This window comes from Ambystoma mexicanum, chromosome 2q, assembly GCF_040938575.1.
Source record: "Ambystoma mexicanum isolate Mex_15411 chromosome 2q, UKY_AmexF1_1, whole genome shotgun sequence".
NCBI classification, from domain to species: domain Eukaryota; kingdom Metazoa; phylum Chordata; class Amphibia; order Caudata; family Ambystomatidae; genus Ambystoma; species Ambystoma mexicanum.
In genome coordinates, this window is record NC_090924.1 from 677,892,229 (window position 1) to 677,918,347 (window position 26,119).

Genomic DNA, 26,119 nt, shown 5'->3' on the forward strand with positions numbered 1-26,119 from the left:
GACCGAACAAGGGCGTGGCCTCCCCTTATCTAAAATAAAACTAAACAACTTTGACAAATAGTGCACCACCGCCCAGCATACGTTTTGTAAAATCCAATTGTGAAACCATCCTCTCCGGGGCCTTACCCTTTGGCATACCTTGCAGCAAATAATGATCCGAGAGTCAACCCACATCGTCTCTTCTAGAGTCAGGACAGGAAGTGGGAGCCCATCCAAGTATTTCCTCTACTGATGCCCCACTGTCCTCATCATATAATCCGATTTAGAAGCATGCGAAGCAGTCAGCAACCCCCGTCGGAATGGAGGAAACTGACCCATCCTCATCCAACACCACAGACACTCTGTGGGCCGGGAGGCGCACGCTAACATGAAATCTGCTTTGTCCACATTTTCGCAGAACTTCTGCTTCAGAAAGCAAAGTTTCCTGTCTCGGTCAGGTCAGCGATCAATGTGTGAATGTCTCCCAATGAGGGCATTTATTTCGAAGAGGATGCCAGATATGTCCTCTTTGGTCGCAAGATGGCTTTGACCACTGATACTCGCAGGCACTCAAGGCACCGACTCCTGCCGCCATTGGGGTAGTCCATCTGTAAAGCCTGGATACTATGCCAGGCCTGATCTCTTCCTCCGGGCTGCAGATAGCCCCAACAGGCCCGTTCTCAACAAGCACCTCCAATTCCACAGGTCTGCACCACACAGATCCCCATGCCCCTGGATGGCAGTCGGCCATCCGACCCCATCAGTCTACTTCCCCCATCTCGCTTTGGCATCACCCACTGGCGAAGCCCTTCACCTCTCTCCCCTGCCACAGGATATCACTCAGCGAAGGTTACAAACGCCATAAGTCACAAAGTGTGGCAGGCCAGTGACGGGAGCGGATGTTCAGGAGGCCATATTGGTCTGCACCCCCATCGGTCTTATTTTTGGTTTTTAGTCTATTCTCCTAAATCCTACAGGCATCCTGAGACAATCTTTGAATAGAGGTTTGGTTGGACCCTATCTTATGTTGCCTCGCTTTGATCATTGTTCCACCTCTCTACAGTAGTCAATTAATATGTTCCATACAAGATTATTGTCGAATGTATTGGCCAGATGCTATGATGTCACTTCAGAGAGGCACCAGATCATGTCACCTAGCAGCGAGGGGATTGCCCTAACCCTTTCTCCTTTTCTTCAGGGCAAGCCCCTTTTTGCCAATCTTCAACCAGCCCTCCCTCTCCCGATGGTCTGGGAAGGAGTTGGGGTGGTGAGTGGGGAAGAGACCCACACTCCTTCTGCTTGGGAATTAGGGTTAAGGGTATTCCTATGCTTCAGGGACCTCCTGCAGCCTGGAAGCTTTTCTTGTGACCCCAGGGGTGTTACTTGTTGCTGTGATTAATCCTGCAGAGTCATCACCAAGCCCCAGCCTAAAATCTCCTCCCATGTGGCCAGGGGAAGGCAGCTGCCATCTGATCCTAACCCTGGGGTCATATCAGGTGGGAGGATTGCATGGGAGGAGAAGTGGCAAATCCTGTTGGGGAGATGCAGTATTCATCCTCTTGGGAGGATGAGAGTCCTGCAATTCCCAAATATCTGATGGCATGCTGTCATTGTAAAAGTCACTCTCATGAGGAAACCCAAACCACCTTCTGTGAAAAGTTACCTAGACAAAGTTGCAGTCCTTTGGAGTTCTTGAATCAGATGCAACATCTTCTAGAAGCCATGATTCTGTCTTGGGTAGAAATCTTAGCCCTAATGTTAAGTCAGGCATCACTCATAACATCTACCTCTGATAACATCCAGTTCAACAATCAAATAAAAAGGAAAAGATATAAAAGACAAACCCATTATGGACTTCAACATCCCTAATGCCTGTGGCACTGGGACAAGGAAGAAGGACCAAGATTCAATTAGGTTCACAGATGCCTTTGAATGAAATATGTGGTCTAGCTGTTTGAAGGCAAGGCATCTGAACGAAACATTTAAACCTGAAGATGGACCACAACTGTGTGGAAGAAGCAGGAAAGGAGCAGTAGAGGCAGAAGCCGTCAGGGACGACACATTAGTAGGAGCTGCAGCAGAAGTGCGAACGCCAGCAGAAACCAACACGGGAAAAGAAGGCATGCGGTTTAACAGAGTATGCGCAGCAAGAAGAGGAGTTGAGGTCAGCAGCAGGGAGAGAAGCCCAGCTGTATGGGAGGCGTGCTCCCGATGCTAGTTCCCTGGAGGACACGGAGACTCAGCGGGCCTGCGGAGCTGAAGATAGGCCGTGCAGGTGGTGGCAGGTACGGAAGAGCTGTCAAAAGAATTACTGATCCGTTGAGGGTCCTCTGCAGCAGCAGGCAGCAACACAGACACAAAACAGAGCCGGTGGGTTGACCTGCAATAGAAGGTAATCCCGGGGCACTCACAGAGTGCAAGGTTTACAAAATCGGAATATTTTGAATACCAAGCAGGTAGAATAAGAGTGCAAAAAGGGCGCAATTCTCCATTTATGAAATGTCAACTTGGGGAAACCTGTAACCCACATTACCACCAGCACAGAGACTATAACAAAGAGGTAAAGGGGCAACAAGGGTACAATTCTCCTTTCCGGAGACACCAGTTTGAGGAAACCTGTAACCCATATTGCCACTAACAGAAGAGACCAACTGTAGTGGTAGGAGTTTCCGTCCTGGCAGGAGAGTGAACCGGGAAAAGGGACCACTATTAGTTAGTCCTGGCAGGCAAGTTGATCAGTAAAGAAAGAGTTGATTTGAAGAGATGTGGTTTTGGTAAAAAGGTGTTGTGGAAAGATATTGATAACCATCATTCTGACAAACTGTTGCATCATCAAGTATTCCATTGGAAGAATAATTGTGATATATTATTTGTTTTGCATCCTGAGCAAGACATTTTGTGGAGGAAAACAATTGCTTTGGGTTTTAGACGAAGTGTTTGTGAAAGAGACATTTACTTTACAAAGTGGATGTAAAATACATTTTTGTGCTGAACTGACCAGAACTTCGTTGAATCAGAACTTTTCCAAGGGTATTCCTGAATTGACCAAGGGGAAGGGAGCTCAATCCTGGTCACTAGGAGTACTTTCTAAAAACTACAAGTTTGACCTTTTGTACGGTTTTGTTAAACTGAAGACAGACAAATATTCCTTGTACACTTTGTTGTATGTATTAGTGTGAGGGTCAGAGACATTTTGGACACTTGGTCATCTTTTTTAATTTTAGTTTGCTATTCACTTTAGGATAGTGACAGATCAGTGTTTATCTCACCCCTTTTTATTTTAATAAATGGGAAACACTGAGAAAATAATATCTTTGTGGGTATCACTACATATTATCCTCACCAAAAATGCGCCATATATATGGTTGTCAGGAACGGGCATAGGCGCTATTTTTTTTGGGGGGATAATTTTGAGGTTTTTTGGGAACGGGGCTGCAGGGGCATCCCCTGCTCCTTTAAAAATAATGCAAGGGTTGCGGGGGTGTCCCCCGCAGGTTCCATGCCTTAATATCGCCGCAAAAATATGGCAAACATTTTGCGGGGATATTAACACATGGAACCACCTTTGTGTCCGTCTCACATTTCTGACCCCTCACATAGCATTCCAGTTAAAGCATGGGAGTGCTTTGCGATGCATTCAGAGTTTTGCCATGATAAATGGTCTTTTACGCACTACATTTGAAGTTCCACATCCCCTCTGATTTACCCTGTGTTATTAGGAACTGTTACTCCTGTGTTTGAAAAACAATTGCCGCTGCCTACCTGGTCTCTCTAGGTAGCCTGGTCCAAAACATGGGATATGGTGGACTGCTGAACTTGTGGAGGAAGCACTGCTAGTTGCATGGCTGGTGAATCACTACTTGGCTTTCATTCAAGTCCATCTGAATCACCTCTGATCCACTGTGTGACCATGCTGTAATGATAAGGGCATAGAGTATTGAGGCTGCCTGTCAGGAATTGCTCCTAGGAGCAGGAGTAGGGTCATGTTGCCAGATTACCCTTTACATTTACAGGGCTTGTATGTCTAGAAATGACCCTAACCAAGTATAGAAGGTATATTATGTTGGCCGAAAACCAATTGCAAAGGATATAGCAAAATCATTGATACCATTCTGGGGGCAAGCAATACATTCATGGAATATAAGAAAACTGTCCAGGGTGTTAGAAAAAACGATAAATGGAACAACTGATAAATTATACATCATGACATTAGAAGAGAAGGCAGTTAGAATAATGACAATTCAGAATAGAATGGCTCTAGATATAATTTTGGCTGATCGTGGCGGTGTGTGCAAAATCATGGGGTCAGCGTGCTGTGTATTTGCAAGTGACTCTCCCAGTTTTTGAAGCAATCAAGAAATTTCACATCCTGAGTTCTGACATTCATACCCCGACAGGTGGTTGGGATCTGAATATAAGCACATGGTTTTGGGAACTGCTGCGTTCATGGGGATGGAAACTAATTGCAATGTTAGTAACATTGCTTGGAATCCTCATGTTCTGCTGTTGTTGCATACACTGCCTGCCAATCTTTTGCTCTGAAATTACAAATGAATGTGTACATGCGATGACAGAAAAACGGACTCCCATGTTGAATAAGGGTGTAAATCACGAAATGGAAACAATGAAGGAATTCATGTCAATTAATATTGAAGATGACAATTACCGTAGCATGCATAGTTCAGAATTAGATACAGGGTCAGATGAAGATCAGATGTATGATGATGCTCTTGGCTTACAGCCAAAAGGAGAGTTTGTAATTCTAGAAATGACCCTAACCAAGTATAGAAAGTATATTATGTTGGCCGAAAACCAATCGCATCACATGACCAACACCGCAAACATAGAATTGTCAGTAAAACCACAGGGCGTCCATCTTGTGCAGCACCCGCCATATGCTCTTTTCTTTTTCTGTCAAAATGCTTTGCAAAATGTATTATATTCTGAAAGCTCATACACGGTACGAGGCCACAGCTTGCATGTTGAAAGATCAGCCCAGACAGGAATGCCAAACAGTACAGAAACAGTACAGAAATACATTGTTTTCCTCCCTCACTGAGTCCTTGAAAGCAAGCAGAAACTGCATTTAATCAGCGGCCCAGGTGCTGGTCTGTCTCACTAAAGCTGTAGAAACAGGCAGTTAAAGCATGAATTATACTCTAGCGGTCCGCCTTCACGGGTCTTCCTTAGAACAGGCTGACCCCTAGTTCACAAATAGAAACTAGTAGATAACGTGCTTTGGAATGTGTCTCTCTCGCGAACACGATATCCTTGCTGAACAAGTGCTTTATGTCTGTATAACAAAGAACTATGTCTGCTTGTCATAATGTGTCATATTTGTCAATCACCGAACCCTAGTCACGAGGTCTGGGTGACGCAGATTGCGAGACGTTAGACCCAGTCGGCCGACTGAGCATATTTTTGCAATAAACCATAGTACTTGGAAAATCGAACCTCGTGTCTAGCATATCACTAGTATATGGTGATTGTGCCTTAGTGTCCATATGCGGAGGGACTTCAGGGCCTAGCAAAAATGGCACCCGAATAGGGACCCTCACCCTTTTTGCTCCATCGTATACGTTAAGTTTGAAGAAGGCGAAAACGAATCGAGGACGAGGCTGTCGAGCCGGGATCAAAAGGTGTTCGGGGTGCCCCTGTAAAAGTGATGAGACTCCTTTGCAGATCTGTACACAGCCGGTCCCTGATCGACGAGCAGCGTCCAGAGAGCATCGAGGCGAGGGTCCCGAAACAAGGCAGATTGAGCCAGATACGCAGTCACAACGATTCTTGGTTGCATCTGTATATGGACGAATTGCGTCTTGAGTGACGAAGTGATTGATCAGGTGAGTCGTGCCCCGATTCTTAATCACCCTGATATTGATCGAGTGTTGCTCTTGCAAGATCCAACGCCCAGGGTAAGGAGTGAGTAAAGATCAATTATGCCTGGGAAATTGTCTTCCGGCTTAGTGGGATTTATCCACTGCGGTAGACAATCTGGAAACTGGCCAGGTCGCGCCACCCGTAGGGTCGCCAGCGTTTGAAATGTATGTGAAGTATGGATTAGGAGCAATAATGTTTAACGCAATTTGGCATAAGCAGACCAGACATGTATCAGACTTGCAGTGGCCATACAATAGGACTTTTGAAATGACACGTATAGAACACTTAGAATCAGTAGCTATGCAAGAAAGCACGCCCAGCGGCATTCGATGTTGTGAGAGACTGGAGGAAGGAAGCTAATCTCCGTCTGAGAAGTAGGGATAAACATGCACGTAGACACAAATCAAACACAGAGAACGCGTCAGAACTTGATGAGCTTAAAGTGACAGAGGATCTAAGAAGAATGGACAGGGTCTTTCCATTAGGCGTACAAAAAATATACCCACAACAAGATTTGCATACATCAGATGAGCTAATAAACTTCTGAATGAATGAAGAAATGAACGTCCTTAAAGTAGTACTGACCCCATTGCACCTCTACCCGTTGCTCCTCTACCTCAGTTGCCACCCCCCCACTCCCGTTGTTCCATCTGCACCAGCTCCCCCTGTGCACGTGACACCATTCCCTCCACTGCCGCCAGAGCGTGAATTAGCAGCCGCCGCAGGAGGCAGTTCTACAGAGGTGCGGCCTGTGCTGAAAGGCAGCACTAGAGTAACTCGTAGTACGGTTAGTAAAGAGAGAAAAGAGCAGCTGAAAGAATGGGCAGAAATGTATATTGAAGGCAACGATGAGGGATCCGTGCAGAGTTCCATGTATGATTATAAGAGGCTTGGCGAACAACAGGTATTGTTAGAGTGCATGGGGGAGTATCTTGTGGAGGAGTGGAAAAAACTGACTGGTACATTGGCACCGCAGAAGTTGTGGGATCTAAATGTTTTTTCTCGTATGCGAGATAGTGCGTCGGAAATTCAAGAACATGCAAGCCGGCTATGTGTGTTCAAAAGTGAGCTTGATCAATTGACTGAAGAGATGAAGAGGGAAATATCAGGTAGTGCCATATGCCCAGCAGCGATTTTTGCTGCCGTTAAAACCTGTTAGTGAAGAGATGAAAATGTGTACACGAGAGGCAATTAGATGGATTACAGATGTCACCATTACCCCAATAGAAGTGTATGATATGTTTAGTCAGTATACACTAGAAATTAAGAGGAAGGTATTGCAGGTAATGGTTGAGTATTTGCAAGATGAGTGTTTAAAAAAAATAAATAATATATGTTGCCCCCCTGATTTAATGACAATATACAAAAGAGCATTTTCGCCTGAAACTGGAAAGGCTGCCTTCTCTCTCGATTTAGCTTTATTGCTTAGCAAGAGAACAGATGAGGAAACACCTAGTTTACAATTGCCTATGATAGAAGTACCCCCCACGTTTGTCCCGAAAGTAGAGATTGCTGCCGCTGATGGAATTCCACCGCGCGTAATAGAAGCCCATTTTACAGCACAGTTCGTGCATGTCCCTTTTTCTAGACAGGAGGTAAATATTAAGCAAACGATCCCTGATCTTAGAAAGAAATCTGGCGGGATTCTTTAAGGAAATTGAGTCCGTTTTGAATTTGCTTGTTTTTACAATGAGTGATATTGATCTATTATTTCCATTGATTCTTCCTGGAGACATATGGAAAGAGATTAGGAATATAGATGACTGATATTTTGAGTGATACATGGCAAAATTTGATTAGAATTGATGCAGACAGAAAAGGTGGCGAGAAACCGCAGCCGGTCATGTTGGCCTTTCCAGCGCGAATAGTACAGAAATTGAAAATTATAATACCCGAGAAAAGAATTGTTGGGACAAATTAACAGCTTGCGTACAGGGTAAAGACGAAGTTGCGACAGATTATTTTAATCAATTTGAAGAAGTATTTGCAGATTTCAGTGGTGAAGATTTGAGTACTGAACCCGGGAAGAGGTTGTTTGTTGATAATTATGTATGAGGGTTGTTACCCAAAATTCAAAATTTAATAACGACATCTGAAAGTGCATGGCAAGCAAAATCACAGAGTGAAGTATTACACATGGGTCAATATTATGAGAACAGAGTAAATGCAGAGGAGAAAGAAATAAGGGACAAAGAATTTGAAAACAAGGGTATTTATGCGGTAAGTAGCAAACAATAACAGAAGTGGCGGGAACGCACAAACCAGATCAAATTTTTCCAACATGCACAGTGGTCCAATTGGATTTAATCAATGTGCCTATTGTAGACAAGAAGGCCATAACAGCACAGTGCCCGCAGATACAGAATCAGAATGGGAATTTCCCGAGAAGACAGAATAGAGGTCGCCTGGGAACACAAGGACAGAATAGAAACCCAAGAGCGCCACAAAGTCAGAACAACCAGGGGATTCACAATCCAAACCAGAATCAGAACCAAAACCAGCAGCAGCAGAATAGTACGGGAGATGGAAATGTTTTCGATAATCAGGCCAATGCATACTACTCTGGCGACTTTGCATCTGATGATGTATTGTTTTACTAGAACAGCCCAAGACAGGGGTTGGAACCAGTATCTTTCCCGTAGACCAGAAAGGGCCCTATGTAGAAATGAAGGTTGGAAACGGGGAGCACACTTTTCTAGTGGACACAGAAATGTTCAATTGACCATCACCTGGTTCCAGATATACCACTGTCAGGGCAAAATAATGTCTCAGTAGGGTTCGCAGGTACACCAGTAATTAGTCCAGTGTCACAGTCAGTACCTATAACACTAGGTCCATTCACTGAGTCGTGCCCATTTCTTTTGACACAAAATTGCGGTGAAAATGTATTGGGTTTAAATTTGTTGAAGAAATTGAATGCAGTTATTCATTGTTCTCCTGATGGAGTGTATTTGACAATATTACCACAAAAAGCTCCTGTATCATGAATAAAGTAGTTGATCCCCAATCTCTATTAGTCCCGGATGTGACTACCATTTTAACTATGATTCCAGCTTCTGCATCGTATTTTAGTGTTGTAGATTTGAAGAATGCGTTTTTCAGCATTCCAGTACATCCAGATAGCAGATATTTATTTGCTTTTACTCTAGGAGGACGTTCATTTACATTCACACAAATTCCACAAGAACAATTAGACATGCTAGAGCTACCAACAGGTTGTGTATTGTTACAGTACATTGATGACTTACTACTAGCTGCAGATACAGAAGACATTTGCAAAGGGTACAGTTACGTTGTTGACCCATTTAGCAGCACATGGGCACAAAGCTTCATTAAAAAAATTCCAGTATTGTCGAAAGAAGTGGCCTATTTGGGCTACCTCCTTTTGAAGGAGGGAAGGAGACTGACACCAGAAAGCATAGAAAGCATCTCTGATATGCCTATTCCAAAAACGCAAAAGGAAGTCAGAGCTATAATAGGCATGGCTTCATGTTGTAGACAGTGGATCGCGAACTTCGCCATGATTGTGAAACCAATGGTGGCATTGACAAAGAAGGATGTTGCTCTGCCTTTGCCATGGAGCATGGAATGGCAAGAAGCATTTGATCTGCTCAAAGCTGCATTGTGCTCAGCTCCAGTTCTGGGGACACCAAATTATGGCAGTCTTGACCCAGGAACAAGAAGGGAGAAATAGACCATGCAGTTATTTTTCTTCTGCGCTAGATCCTGTTGCATGTGCTTGACCGTGCTGTTTGTGAGCTGCTGCGGCGTCAGTAAAACAAACCGAGGGGATGGTTTTGGGTCACGCTTTAACCATAATGGTGCCTCATGCAGGAGACGTTCTTTTAAGTAGAACGCAGACGCAACACCTTACATCAGCCAGGCTGCATATTCAAATTATGAGGTGTTGCAGTTTGAATCTGGCTGAGTTAATGCACCCTCCCAATGAAAGAACGGGTGAAAAAGAATTCCCCCATGATTGTTTAATGGTTACTGAGCAAGAAACGAAAGGAAGAATTGATCTAACAGACGAAAGAGCCAGATGGAGAACTGTTTTGTGACGGTTCTGGTTTCAAATTACCCGATGGTACATCAACTGCTGCAAAAGCCATCACGACACTAAAGAGTATTGTAGAGAGCAAAAGAATCCCATACAATTCAGCACAGGCTGCAGAGATAATAGTGTTAACCAGAGCATGTGAAATTTCTGAAAACCTAAATGTAAACATATATACTGACAGTCAGTACGCATTTGGGGTGGTAAACAATTTCGGTCGACTATTGGCTGAGAGGGCTTTTCTGACATCACATGGAACCAAGATCCAACATGGCACTTTGATAGTAAGATTGTTGTCTGCTCTTGCACTTCCTAAACGATTAGCAATAATGAAATGCGAAGCGCTTAAAAAAGTAACAGGTAACATTGGAAAAGGAAACTCATGTGCAGATAAAATTCCGAAACAAACTACCACTGATTTACATACAAAAATGTGTATTGAGAGGTCAAAAGAGGTACCCTGCATGATAAAAAATTGAATTGCCACAGTTAAAGAGATGCAAACAGAAGCAACTGCAGACAAAATAAAAGTTTGGTCTGATGGTACAGCAGAATTAGACAGAGGGTTGCTGGGTGGACAAAACGAGTAAAAAATGGATGTTGCCCAATGCCTATGTAACAGCGATAGTCACTATGGCCCATAGCCCCACACATATATGTGCTAAGAAAATGATTCAGCATCTAGACACAGTATGGCAGAATCTGCACATTAGAAAAACTGCTGACAGATTAGTCCAAAACTGCATGACCTGTTTGCAACATAACATTGGAAAAGGAACTACGACTACCGTAGGTAGTTTTGACCCCCATCTATGCCATTTGAAGTGATCCATTTTGATTTCAAGTATGTCCTTATAGAGGTCTGTGCATTTAGCAAATGGGTGGAGGTCTATCTGCTTAAAGACTGCACAGCAATGAGCACAGCGAAGGTGATGCTAAAACAGTACTTTTCCCGTTTTGGCACGCCACGTGTCATATGGTCAGATAATGGCCCGCATTTTATTGCAGCCGTGATACTACAAATTTGTGCAGGCCTCCAGATTGGAAAAAACATTCCACTCGGCCAGACACCCGATGAGTGCCTGTCTTGTGGAACGCCAGAATGGTATTTTGAAGAATAAACTTAGCGAAATATGCTCAGGGAGTCAGTTGAAGTGGCCTGATGCATTGCCATTAGCTTTATGATGTATGAGAACGTCTGTGCAGGCAAGGGCTGGACTCTCCCCATACGAGACTGTAATGGGGAGACCTGCGAATGTTTGGAGCACCCCGCGGCCTCAGCGTCTGAGTGAGATCGAATACCCTTTGCTCAGCACTTATCGTAAACTGTTAACTCAGAACTTGGGTTTGATTCATCAGCAGGTGCAGGAGGCCCTTCCTGTCAGATATACCGCCCGGGGCATTGTCTGCAGCCAGGAGATTGGGTGCCGACGAAAAAATGTCTGAGCGGAAGTCCTCACTTGCACCGAGGTGGAAGGGCCCTTACCAGGTCCTCCTGGGAACACAGACTGCAGTACGAGTGGATGGTCGCAAGGCATGGATCCATGCTACGCACATGAAAAGAATTCCATTCCCTTTGAAAGAGTTGCCTGATCCAAACACCGAAAGAGAAACAGCTGCACTCGATCACAAAGACACGATTGCCAGTTCTCTACCAGAAGTGCTTCCTAAGCCCGAGAAAGGGCCTGTGGAGATTGCAACAAGGATCAAAGGGTCAAAGGTGCCTCTGCCTTGCCAGACTGCTGCTGCATCATCACTCGTTGCAGGCTGACACTAAGCCTGCCTCCAGAAATGAAAATGCATTATTCCTTGATCACACCATACCTAGAGCGATAAGGTACAACCTACGTTCTCAAAACCGGAAGTGATCTGACCTATGTGTTTTTTTGCTTCTGTTCCCAACACGGATGAATTGGGAATCGGAGGCCTAGGGAAGTGGAGCGTATGAGCTGCATCAATCTGCATCAAATTGAAAGCTCTGAAACGCGGCTTCCCGGTGATACCTTTGAAAAGTGAAGGACCAATGTGATCACCCCGTGGGAACAAGCAGGGCGCATATGGTACCAACACAATTGATGCTTGCTCTGACATTTTGCAGCGTCAAGCATAAGCTTGCTATCATTTATCAAGCAGGCTAACCAGAACTGGCCTGAATGCTTTGCTGCTATTTGAACGCTTTGCTGTTTAACGTGTGCTGCTGTGAAGACATTTTTTGTGACAAACATTGCTGAGATAAACATTGCAGACAATGCCTATACTTACTCCTGCTCCCTCCTGCACCAACGCTGATATTATAGAGATAGAGACTAAAAGAACACCTAGAAGAAAACATATGTTAATAATTATGACACTACTTTGCATCTTGATTACACTGGTCCCAATATTTTGGTATTTGGAAACTGTGCATCCTTTAAGGTTGTTCTTGCCTGCTACCAATGCTCCTGCCACAAGCAGTCCAGTACATGTGCTCTCTTATACTCTCCCCTCATTAGAAGTAAGACACAGAAGAGGGTATGATGAGAACACATTACTACTGATTATGAATATGACTCATACCATCCTGAATAGGACGAATTGTTGGGTCTGCTCCCATTTACCCCAGCATGGCGGAAAAGGAATGGGTTGGTACGTGCAGCCTTTACTGCTTAATACAGCATGTTATGCATCATTAAGTGCACTGTTTTATGGGAAATGGAATAAGAGTGATACTGGTCAATTGATGGAACAAAGATAGATGAGTTTGAAAGAGTGGTAATCGAAACGGTGGGTTGTTCCATATTTAACAGGGCGAGAATAATAAAACCGATGGTAAAACCAGTAACTCTTTGTGCCTTACAAATCATCTGTAATCACTTTCCACATGAATCCAGTAGGGAATAAGGATGTCGTGCCTCCCTCCTATACTATCAAGTTACAGTCCACGTACTGTCCCATTTTGCTTACGAAAAAGGGGTTCCTATTCAGTAAGAACATTCACTAGATGTATGAATGTTGCAGTGCTTGACAAAAGAACCACCAATATATGTAGGTGATCCCCGTTTATATGTGAAGAACAGGCTTATCCCTGGTTAACTAGAAATTGGGGAGGGACCCGTTACTTAGGAATCCTTTTTCCTGGTGTTAGGGAGAATTCTCTGTTTAGGCTGAATTTCCTAACCTAGTGAGTCCCCCAGCAGCTTTGCTGGATTTTTAGGGTTTATTTTTTTCTCCTGCCAAGAGTGAGACTCTTTTACCCTCACTCTTGGACATGACTTGAGAGTGTTTCTGTGACTTACTATGTGCTTATGGGCTATGGGGTATTTTTTCCCATAGGCTATCATTGGTTTTTGAATGTGTGTTACACAGCACCCTCAGTGCAGTAACACAGGGGTGTCCTAGAGACCCCCAAACATAGACTCCACACCCTGGGACTGACTACTGTCTCCCTGGGTCTGTAAAGTCACCATTGACTTTACTAGTCCTAACTTAGGAACTTCACCAGTACAAACCATCATACTGTGGAAGTACTGGTAGGGGCAATTAGATTGCCCCTGGGTCCGTTGTCGAGGGGGTACTGTCCCTTCCCCCCTCGCCGAGTTTCTGGCTGGTGGCAGTGGATACCACGGAAATATTCCACCGGAATATTTCCCAATGGGATTTCCCATTGATTTTAATGCACCACTTTTTGGTGCAATGTTAAAGATACCGCCGGTTTATTTAGTTAATATAAATTCACCGGTTGGGATTTTTTGCCAGAACTCGCCGCCAAAATGGCGTCTAGGTTCATTTCAGTAACCCTGAACCCGAGTCGAGCCTTTGTTCCACTTTTGGCGGGCTTCTGCACAGAAGCCCTCCAAAGTGGTGCCATTCTGTCTGGGTACCACAGGGGGTGTGGGAGGGGGTTTAGGCACCCTGGACTGAGTTGCCTTGCCAACTCATGTCGCACTCTGGTGTGATTGGCCCAGGTGGTGAGCCACCCCGCTCACCACTTAGCATGTTTGAGTGACAGCTAGGCTCTATGAATGGGGGTTTGCTGCATAAAAGCAGGGTTTTTGGGACTGGTTCTTCAGAAGTCGCCACAGGACCTAAGAAGCCGAAGAGGGAGAAGCCGAGCCGACCTGCCAAGACGACACCACCGGTGGAGCCCTACGGAACCATCTCACCACTTTTCCCGACGACAGAGAGGATCTCCCGCCGGAGAGTCTTCTTCCCTTGACTGGTGGGGACAACCAGTTTCTGCCTCCTTTTCGCCGCCCTGAAGCATCTCGTGGCCGCCTTGCCTGTGCCAAGCACCCCGGCAACCGGGATACCACTTTTTACCTCAACCGCGAAAGAAGGGTAACATCCTTTTAACCGGAAAATCTCCACGGCTGGTTTCTTCCCTGGTAGTGCAACGACCGCCAGCTTTCCTCCACGACGAGATCTTCTCCTCCTCTGGACGACGCCGCGACTTGCACCGACTACCAGGAACAACTGCCACCGCTGGAGGATCCTTTCCATTTTAAAGGTACCGTGTTCCGCCTGGCTTCCCTTGCCACCGATTGTACGGGGTAGATTTAACCCTCGGCTCTCGACCCTGGGTAAGCCTGGGACACCCTAACTAAACTTTTCTTAACTGAGAAAACCCTTTTCTACTCACCTGTAAAGACTTGTGACATTGTGTGATCTTGGGCATCTTTTCGCCTGGCTTTCCCTAGAGTGGGCCTGGCAACCGAACTTCCTTGCTCCTCAATAGACTGCCTTGCTAAACTTACTGTGAATCTCTGAAAAGTGTTTTACCTTGCTGTTTTCATTATTTCTGCCTTTTTCCCTCCCTTTTTAACTAACTTGTTGGAGTGCCATCTAACGTTAAGCGCTCACCTCTCTTTGGAAATAAGTGGTGTTAACTTAGACTTGTCCAACAAATAACTAGGGATGTACAAATAAGTAATAGTGACTGTGTTTTGACTTACTTACCTTTTCTGTGCTAGTGTAATTTATGAGTGTGTCTTTTAAATAAATAATTATATACTTTTACACCTAGCTCTGGTCAGTGTTTGCTTGTACTACTGTGCCTCTGTACCTATTATGTATGCTCTGTATACTGCCTAACTCTTCTTGAGGGAAGTCTGACTGCTCAGCCACAGCTACCAGGTAAATCTGGGTGGTACAGACTGCTACCAAGTGGGTTTACTGCCAAACACCTGTAGCCTTAAATCTTTTGCAGTGGTCCCAGAGGGAACTGCACAGGTTTCTGTCTAACACCTGGTGTATTCCTTTCCAAAACTTCTGGATAATTTGGATATGTCTGATCTAGGCCACGGTGGGATGATACAGGATTACTTGCAAAGGCTATAGCAAAATCATTGATACCATTCTGGGGGCAAGCAATACATTCATGGAATATAAGAAAACTGTCCAGGGTGTTAGAAAAAACGATAAATGGAACAACTGATAAATTATACATCATGACATTAGAAGAGAAGGCAGTTAGAATAATGACAATTCAGAATAGAATGGCTCTAGATATAATTTTGGCTGATCGTGGAGGTGTGTGCAAAATCATGGGGTCAGCGTGCTGTGTATTTGCAAGTGACTCCTCCCAGTTTTTGAAGCAATCAAGAAATTTCACATCCTGAGTTCTGACATTCATACCCCGACAGGTGGTTGGGATCTGAATATAAGCACATGGTTTTGGGAACTGCTGCGTTCATGGGGATGGAAACTAATTGCAATGTTAGTAACATTGCTTGGAATCCTCATGTTCTGCTGTTGTTGCATACACTGCCTGCCAATCTTTTGCTCTGAAATTACAAATAAATGTGTACATGCGATGACAGAAAAACGGACTCCCATGTTGAATAAGGGTGTAAATCACGAAATGGAAACAATGAAGGAATTCATGTCAATTAATATTGAAGATGACAATTACCGTAGCATGCATAGTTTAGAATTAGATACAGGGTCAGATGAAGATCAGATGTATGATGATGCTCTTGGCTTACAGCCAAAAGGAGAGTTTGTAATTCTAGAAATGACCCTAACCAAGTATAGAAAGTATATTATGTTGGCCGAAAACCAATCGCATCACATGACCAACACCGCAAACATAGAATCGTCAGTAAAACTACAGGGCGTATATCTTGTGTAACATCCGACATTTGCTTTTTTCTTTTTCTGTCAAAATGCTTTGCAAAACGTATTATATTCTGAAAGCTCATACATGGTACGAGGCCACAGCTTGCATGTTGAAAGATCAGCCCAGATAGGAATGCCAAACAGTACAGAAATGCATTGTTTTCCTCCCTCACTGAGTCCTTGAAAGCAAGCAGAAACGGCATTTAATCAGCGGCCCAGGTGCCGGCCTGTCTCACTAAAGCTGTAGAAACAGGCAGTTAAAGCATGAATTATACTCTTCTAGCGGTCCTCCTTCGCGGGGCTTCCTTAGAACAGGCTGACCCTGGTTCACGAATAGAAACTAGTAGATAACGTTCTTTGGAATGTGTCTCTCGCGAACACGATATCCTTGCTGAACAAGTGCTTTATGTTCTGTATAACAAAGAACTATGTCTGCAACTGTTGCTAAGTATAATAGATTAAGAAACTTGTCATAATGTGTCATATTTGTCATAATTGTCAATCACTGAACCCTAGCTGAAGAAGATACATTAAGGGTGGTTCTGAAGTGCGTTGAAAGCTTGTTTTTGCTATATATGCAACTGTTTGAATGATGTTCGCTCTCTTGCGTCTCACAAGGTTTGGGTGACACAAGTTGTGAGACGTTAGACCTAGTCGGCCGACTGAGCATATTTTTGCAATAAACCATAGTACTTGGAAAATCGAACCTCGTGTCTGTCGTATCACTAGTATATGGTGATTGTGCCTTAGTTTCCATATGCAGAGGGTCTTCAGGGCCTACCAGGCTGTGGAATTTGAAGTTCTGCTATTCAGATCCCTTTTTTGCAAATGTGCACTAGAGCAGGCCCGTGAGGAGCATGGAGACCTGGTGCAGCCAAGGGAATGCTTGCTCCACACATGCCCAGGAGACCTCAAGGCTGCCGGTGGATCTGGATGACACTTCTCAACTGTCATGATTCAGCTGCTTAGAATAAATCCCACTTAACGGAATTTTAATCCATCCAAGTCGCAGGGCAAGACTGGGGAATCCAATGCAGAGAACTAGCAACCACACAACGGTTATTACAGGCTATAAGGTATCAAGGGGTGTGGTGTATTAGAATTCACTGGGTTATGATTCATATGGGATCAATGAGCGCGGCAGCTGCTGGCTGTGGAATAATTTAAGTTATTAATCCCTCTTTGGGCACCCTCAGCCTGGAATGGTAAGAAATGTGTTCCTTGCATTGTGTTGGATATGTACACTCTCTTTTAGTGGTTGGCGCGATTGTATACTTGTGTGGTGCACTAAATGCTTGGATCTGTTGGCACCCTACCGGTGACCTATCAATGGGTACTATAAGTGGACTTGCTGAGTTTCATTTCTGTTTCGTCATTCACCCAAGTGGCCAGTCTGATGGATCTAGTTTACAGACCCAACTTCTTTGGTTGGAATTGGAAAGCACCATTTTAAGTGTTTGGAGTAACTCCATGAGTTTAAAAAAAGGGGTATGATGATTGTGTAAGAGAAGCGTTCACTTACTTGCTTGATAAGGATAGCATTACATTAGCTGCAAATTGCACATTTTGTCTGCAGCAAATTCTTCTGGGTACTCTTCTCTGCTGAAGAGGTTGTGAAGTCACCCAGAGGGGTTAATGTGATGATCACTGCACAAAGATGGTCTCAAATATTTTTGACACACAGTATAGTACTATGATATTGCCTTGGTATCTAGCTGGTTGGTGATCCCTGTGGACAGTGTTGGACCATACACCTTGGTCTCGATGGTGCCTGGTACCCCTTAACTCTGAGCCAAACACCTCTTCGTAGATATGTTGGCACCTGGGAGCCTGTATATGTATCTCTAGGCCAGAATACACTGTGTAGTCCTATTCCCATCATGAACATGGTGGCAAGTGATCATGTAGCCTTTATGTAACCTTGCACTTGTTAGTCAATCTCCACAGCTTTGTTTCTTATACAGCTATGGTATAATTGGTAAGGGGTGGTTTAACAGTAAAATGGAATACAACAACTTGGACACATTTTTCCAAAGCTTTGAGAAAGGTAATGAGTACAGGTACGTCTATGGGTGAACCTATATCATGCCTATTTTCCACTGCACGGTTTGCAACTACACTGTTGCAGTGTTTAAACGTTCTTGTGGAGAAGGGCAAGATGATGGGGCCTAACAAACACCCACATACATATGATATTAGGGTTGCAGAGGTCAAAAAGCGTGTGAGAAAACAGCCAAGAACTGTTCCACAAACAGCTCCCGTTGAGAATTTTTAGGTAAAAAAAGAAGTCCATTCAGCAGGGATGCAAAAACTATTATAAGTCCTTAAAGATACATATGCACAATAATGACAATTAAAACATCTTAAATAGCAATACTGCTGATTGTTGGGCTCTTACAAATCTTAAAGTGGGTGGTTCTTGATTGAACATGCCTTGTCCTATTTCAGATGAACTGTGGAAAGACTTATTCACTGAAGTACACCAAACCAGCTGGGGTGACAACTTGACCGATCGCAGGGCCGATAGTCCCTGGAGTTTGCCCATGGGACGTAGAAACATTGTATGGGCCATTACAAAATTACAAAAGCAAAGGAGTCGAGAGCGCCCGGTCCAGACAGTCGTGCTCCAGTTGATCTAAAGAGTGAACCAGGTCTTTGGGTGGGCCCCCTTTAAGCCTTGTTCAAGTCAATTTTTGCCACACATTGCCTACCAACGACATGGTTCGAGTCAGTTCTCCCACCAGCGACATAGCTTGAGTCAATAATTCTCCCAATAAATAAAAAGGGCGATATTAATGATCCAAACAACTGCAGGCCAATTGCACTTTTGGATGCATCAAGCACAGTTTTTGCGCATCTCATATTGAGAGACCTGAATAGCTAGTTGTCGTATCTTGGGGCGATCACTCCTTTCCAGGTAGGCTTTAGACCCTGCATGGGCACTGCTCTTAATGCTACAATCGTGTCACATTTACAAACGGCTGTAAAAAAAAAAAAAAAAGTGGTCCCATGAACACTGCATATATGGCATCCTTAGATATGAGCAGTACCTTTGACAGGGTAAACATAGTTACCGTGGAACAAATTGTTGGCGTGGGGTGTACCATTGAAATTGGTGCAACTGCTTGCAGTCTTGCATGATGGTACTTCCATCAGTGTTAGGTTGACAAAGGAGGGCATGGTGACAGGACCAGTCAAGACCTTTGTTGGCTTAAAGCAGGGCTGTGTCCTGCCCCAAGCCCTCTTTAATGCTTACATTTTGGAAATCGTCAGCCTATGTTCACCTGGCACTACCTACCCAGTCAGGCTGGGTCATCTCAAGCTTGACTGGCTGGCTTTCGCTGGTGATCTGACATTTTTCGATAAAACAGCTATCGGATTACAGAAGAAACTCAAACTTTTTTCCCTCTACCCCACTGAAAACCTCCTAGAAACGGAGACAAATTAAAAATAGTCATTTTAACCGCCAAGAACAGACCAAGGGCTATGTATTGGAAGGTGGGAGACCAAAGGCAGGAAAGAGTACTTGCCATCAGATACTTGGGATATAATCTTACCAATAGTGAATCAATTACTGAGTGGAGGAGCTCACTGAGAGCTAAATACCAGCCTTCGATATCCCAGCAAAAAAGACTACAAAACCAATTGTCTAAGTATTCACTCTTTCCAATAATACAACTCTACTTTGCCAAAGTGGAACCGTCACTCCTTTATGGTCTGGACATGGCTGTTAGATTTGGGTCTGTATTTAAACAATTAACAGGGCTCAATCTGGAATGAAACAATGGGTTTGGCTAAATCAATCCCAAACGTGGTCATTAGACACGAGTCGGGACTGGTCTCACTGCATTACAGGGTTTTATGGAGACAACCGTCTTGTTATGTGAAAATAAGCAGCCCCCAGCAAACCCCCTATATTTGGATCTGGGAGAATTCCTAAGAACAAAGTCCCTGCCTGCTGTACATTTGTTTAAGGAGAAGATGACCAAGCTTTTACATGATATCAATTCATCTGAAGAACTTGTATTGAGACCAGCTAAAAACAAAGTATAAATTATTCATCCTGAAATGGTCTGAACAATTGATAGTCTAAATTATTTCCATACTTGCAAAGAATAAGCAAAATTCCCAAGGAGAAGAGACGCTTGCAAAGTACATATATCTCTTCCCCCCTGTAACAAGATTTGCAGCTTTCATCTGTGTTTTCGTCTAAACCAGCTGCCCACCCTAGAAAGTTTGGGTAGCTGGAAGCAAATTGGATTGAACCCGTCCTTGAATTGTAGACTTTGTAGGAGCCTGCACACTTTGGAAACACTTAAACATTTGGTCCTAGAATGCCCAAAAACAAACAATATTAGAACATGCCACTTTAAATCGGTAGCACCAGAGGGTGGAATTTGGTTGGGTGAAATGTTTTGGTCAAGTATGATGTGGGGAGATAGTGTATCGCTAATTCTGCATTATAAAGATTCATTTTTAAAGTGTTCAAGATAGTTGAAGATGCACTGTAAATTGTAGCAGTGCAAATGTGTTCTAAATTCATCCTCTTAGGTCTCGTCATCCCTGGTCTGGGTTTTTGATTAATTGTAATTTTGAGTGTATGTTTTGCTGTGTGTTATTATGTTACTAATTTTAATGTTTTGTATGTGAAAGGTTTACATTTTGTAAACCAAAACAATAAAAAAAAGAAAAAAGTCAGATGCCCTGCATAGGCCGTCATCTAGTGGTTGGTATGAAGTACTACACATTTTACCTGCACACACCAGGTAGGAATAGTGTGACAGGAATATGCCCCTGTCAACTGCCTTTTACTTTGGAAGTAAACAACTTCTAATATTCCAATCCAGCCACTACATAGCAGCCTGAGCAAAGAATGAAAGTTTAAATAGATTCACAAGCCTCGTAAATAGATTCATGATTTTCGGAAAGGGTTCTGTCGGACGGCAGCTCACCTTCATGAATAAGTGCCTTGACGAGGAAGGAATAATTAATTAATGTTAGTAGGTAACCGGAGCAGCCCAAAATAATATTGGAATCAGGAAGCTAGGCAATGCAAACACATTTTTTTTTCAAAGCAAATTGAACTTGAAGAAACAGGTGACGAAAAAGTACTGGGAGGAAAAACTGTACTTTACCACCACAGAAATAAGGGCTAGCTAGTGGATCAATTAAAAACGTCTAGACAATGTAAAATGGACCACAAATCCCTATTTGGTCTATGTATAAAAAGTCTGAAATGCTTTAAAAAATAAAAATACAAGTGTCCAGAGATCCTTGCCCCCCCCCAAAAAAAGAGACGAAATAAAAAAAAAAGAAAAGAACGGCCTCGAACAGTTGTTGCACTGCGGGTCACTGGAGCATCTCGACTAACCCAAGTCGACAGTGTATTTTATTTAATTAGTATTCGCTGCCTACCTGGGATGCCTTTTTTCTACTTCCTTGTGTAACAGGTGTGGAAGATAAATGGCGAATAACACAGATCTGCTTTCTGAAGGTTATATTGTTCACTTAAATTTGTATTGTATTGAATTTATATAGCCCTTTAATCCAAAGTGCTGAATAAATGCAGCCATTATTGGGGCGGAGAAGGTTTTCTCTTCTTTAAAAAATGTTGCGGGATTTCACACGTACTTAGGTTTTGCTATTCAGTGTTTACGAATATTAACATTCCATGATGTAGAACTGCACATTCTCAACTAGATAACATTAAAAATGAAATGGTCGCACTGACAGATGTTGCATCATTGCGCAATCACATACCATCGAATGCCGCTATTTGTTCTGTGTTGTTTTTCAACTCCAGGATGACTTTGGGCCGTGATGAATGTAACATATACAAATTCTGGCTCACTGGAGATTCCTGAGATAAAAAAAGAGCCATTGTGATAAGCATCAATTATGCATTTTGGTTATTAATTTTTTACATTCCCGGATTTACATGTGCATGGATTTCTGCCCAACAAAATCCATTTACACGAAATGCATTCCTGGTGTACTTCACAAGGTGGATTCACTAAAGAAAAGACACCAGTAGAGTGGAAGTGTCCGTGGGTGTCAGATGTACAATTGGTGCACTGCTGCTGAATAGGTTTCTGGTTTACGTTTCCTGATTCAGAGAAATGAAATCGAGGCTTACAGTTACTGCTGCACCAATATCTCCAACATTATGATAGGTTTACAACAAATGCCCGAAACACATTTCTTCCGCAGTTTATTTCCATTTGCAGGTTTCATGTCCTGACATGCAATATATTCCAATGCTAATCCAGCTAATTCGATCAGAATAGAGCTAGGAAACAGTGAAAAAGATGTGTGGCAATGCATTGTACACTTCTGATAAGGGCAGAAATTAAAAAGGTACTTACCGTAGTGATCACAGTACTCCTAGTCCTCTTTCCTCCATCCTTGTGGGCGTCCCCCAACATGGAGATGGTACCGGAACCTTTGGCAACGAAAAAACAAGCTTCCCCTTTAAATTAAGTATTGCGCTCGGGGCGCAGACTCGGGCGTGGTAACGCCCCGCCCTCCAGCACCTCACCTCAGTCCCCTTTGAACACATCGGATACTTAGATACCTGGCTATTCTAGGCCTTGGCACACTAGCGGGGGGAGGCGGGTGGGAACTATGGAGCAAAGAGGACTATGGACTATGAGTACTCTATTCACTACGGTGAGTAACTTTAACTACTCATATGTCCCGTCCCCTTTACTCCATCTTGTGGTTGATTCCACGAACAAGAACATAGGCTGGAGCTGTGATAACCTGCCACATTTCCAGGACGAAGCAAAAAAGTTCTTCAGAGCACCTGACCAAACTCTGCATTGCGTCTGGAGCTGGCGTCCAGCGAGTAGTGCTTACAGAAGGCCGACCGAGTGGCCCAAGTAGCTGCCTTGCTGATGACATCCCAAGAAGCATGTCTGAAATGCGACGGCCGTGACATTGGCTCTGCATGAATCCCTTCAGGAACAGGTTTGCCCATTGCCATGTACGCTTCTGAGATAGCCTTAACCATCCAATGGGCGATGGAAGCCCGAGAGACGTTGGAGGAGCCAACAAAATACACAAACAATGCCTCGTACTTCCTGAACGATGTTGCCCGAGATAGAAAGTGTGAGGACCCTTTTGAGGCACTGGCAGGCAGACCTCTTGATTCATATGAAATGGAGAGAACCTTGGGCAAGAAGTTTGGGTGAGTGCGCATGATGACCTTGTCATTGTGAAACATGATGAAAAGCTTGCACAAGGATAATGCCTGCAGCTCACTAACCCTGCGCGCAGAGGTGAGAGCCATTAGTAAAACTGTTGTGTTACCAAACGGATGTCCACAGAGACCATTGGCTCGAAAGGCTTGTGCTGCAAAGCTGCAAGAACCACATTGAGATCGCAGACCGCGTGCGGCTTATGCACTGGTGGAAAAAGCCTAGACAACCCCTTAAGGTGGGCCTTAACCACTCGATAGTCTGCAGAAAACACATGATGCCAAATAGGTGCAGCACATATGATCTGCCTGCACTCCAAACCGAGCCAGGTGTGCTGAAAAAGTCAGTACGTCATCCAGAGGACAGGTGACGGGGTCCCAACCCTTGTCACAAGGCCAATGGCAGAATCATAGCCCATTCACTCTTATGCTGGGACCGAGTCAAGGGCCTCCTGAACTGCTGAAAGATGCCCCAGTTGTCACCTGAAAATTTAGCAAGCTGAAGCCTCAGCTGGTCATGAACCAGGCCGCCAGCACCAGTTTGGTTGAGTCCGGATGTTTCACCGCCCTGCCCTGCTGCGTCCGAAATCCCCTGCTGGAGATCTTAAGGTGGACAGGACCATGGGAGCACAACTGCAGCTTAACCAAAAACCAGAGTCTGAAAGGTTCAGTGGGGGGCAATCAGGATGAGGCGGCAACCCACCGAAACTTGGAGAGGGTCCATTGGAGCAGAGGGGTGGGTGGGAACGCATAACACCTACGGCCGTGCCAAAAGATCTGGAAGGCATCTCCCAGTGACCCCCGGCCCCGTCCTGACCATGAAGCAAACTGGGGGCACTTCCAATTCGAATTCAGGGGGTATGCAAACAACCCCCTGCCCCCAATGCTGGCACAGGGGCAACAAGGAGCCATTGTGCCACTCCCACTCGTAGGCGTTGAACCCCAGGCGGCTCAGCTGATCCGCTTCTGCATTGCTGTGCCCCGAGAGATGGGCTACTGAAATCCAAACTCGCTCCGTCAGGGCCCATTACCAGATTGATACTGCCTCCATGCAGAGAAGGATGGAACGGGTGACACCCTGCTTGTTCAGGTAAAACATCGTAGTAGAATTGTCCGTCCACCATAATAGACTTGTCCCTGATGAGGGGCAAAAACACCTTTAGGGTCAGGCCCACTGCACTGAGCTCGAGCAGATGGATAGACAGGAGGGCTTCTGTCCTGGGCCGTGCTCCACAAATCGCGTAGCCCCTCCATAGTAGCCCCCCAGCCGGAAAGAGAGCAGTCAGTCGTCACCACTAGGGTCGGCTCTGATCGGGTGAAGGGGGCTCCCACTGAAACATTGCCATCCATCAGCGAAGATCAGGCAGTAGAAGCGGTGGTATTGAGATCCTGTCCAACTGAGACCCAGTCTCCTGATCCCAAATGACTGCCAGGGGCAGCTGGAGGCACCTCATCTTAAGGCAAGCGTGCTGTACAGTGAGCATACAGGAGGCCATCGGGCCCAAAATGTGCTTGAACAACCATGCTGAGGTGGTTGTGTTGGCCAGAAAGTTCCCCACCGCCTTGCGGACGGACAGAAGCCTCTCAGGCATAGGAAACACCCACTGAATGGTAGTGTTCCAACGCACCGCTAGGAAGACCAGTTCCTGAGATGGGCACAACTTTGAGTTTCTTTGGTTGAGGGAGAACCCCAGCTGATGAAGGATATATGCCAATCAATGGCGGCAGTACACCACCCCTGCGGGTGACCCCACCCCCACCAGCCAGTCGTCCAAATAAGGGTACATATGATGGCCCTCCAAGCAGAGAAGGCCCGCCACTGCCTTCATCAACTTCGTGAAGACACAAGGAGTCCAGCCCATAGGGCAGCATCTTGTACTGAAAGTGGTACGACAATCGTGAACCACAAAAACCTCTTATGCAGTTATATATGATATGGCATTTATAGCGCGCCTATACACAAGTGTTTCAAGGCGTGATGAGGCAAGGGAGGGGGAACAGAGAGAAGATAGACAACAATCCAACTAGGCCAGGTGTCATTCAGATCACGCAAGTGCATGGGAAGGGGAAAGTGCAAGGGGGAAGGGGAGGGGACAGTGCAGTACATGAGATAATAGAATAAATAACAGTAAAGTATGACCAGCAGGTGGCAAGTGCAAGGGTAAAGGATAAGTGCAGGCTTCAGGTGTCAAGTGCTGGTAGTGGGACTGTAGGGATACAGAAAACAGTCCCCAAGTGCGGGGGTTGTAAGGAGGGCAGTGCAGGTGTGCGACTGGCAGAGGAGGGGACCTAGGCCAGAGATCAGAGGGTGGCCAGGTAAACCAGTGCAGTTTCAGTATCAGCCAGGAAATCAGCAGGGGAGAGGAGGAGAAAAAGCAGAAGCAAAGTGAAAGGTTTGGAGGTGCTTCTGGAACCAGAGATGGTTCTCCTCAAGTTTCAGGGGGGTAACCAGGCTGTTCCAGAGGGAGGCACCAGCCGAAGAAAGTGATCTACCACCAACTCGTTGCTTGGAGAAGCGACTGACCCTGAGGGCGTTGGAGGCGGATGAGCCAAGCGCTTGAGAAGGAAGATATTTAGGAAGAGAGAGTTGAAGGTATTGAGGCCCCAGTCCCCAAAAGGCCTTGTGGACAATGCAGAGGGTTTTGAAATAACCCTCGCAGCCACTGGGAGCCAGTGCAGAGATTTCAGTCCTGGAGAGATACGATCCCTGGCCTTGAGGCCAAAGAAAAGTCTCGCAGTCCGGTTCTGGAAGAGTTGCAGAGGGTGGAGAGAAGAAGCAGGCAAATTTAGAAAGAGGCTGTTGCAATAGTCCAGCCTAGAGAGACCCAGAGCTCTGGAGACAGTGAGTTTCTGGTGGAAGAAGATGGGAACATGCAGGTACGCATCCTTGTGGACCAGAGAACACCTCC

The 26,119-nt window shown here is 44.9% G+C and overlaps 1 protein-coding gene across 2 annotated transcripts in view; it reads right to left on the reverse strand.

Annotated features, from left to right (window-relative positions):
• The window catches only part of FAM234A (family with sequence similarity 234 member A), a 1,050,028-nt gene that overhangs the window by 118,350 nt on the left and 905,559 nt on the right, over window positions 1-26,119 (reverse strand). For both annotated transcript variants that reach the window (XM_069647858.1, XM_069647857.1), the window contains exon 11: window positions 21,773-21,872. In XM_069647858.1, coding sequence (XP_069503959.1) covers window positions 21,773-21,872 — 100 coding nt within the window. The remainder of the gene's footprint in view (window positions 1-21,772; window positions 21,873-26,119) is intronic.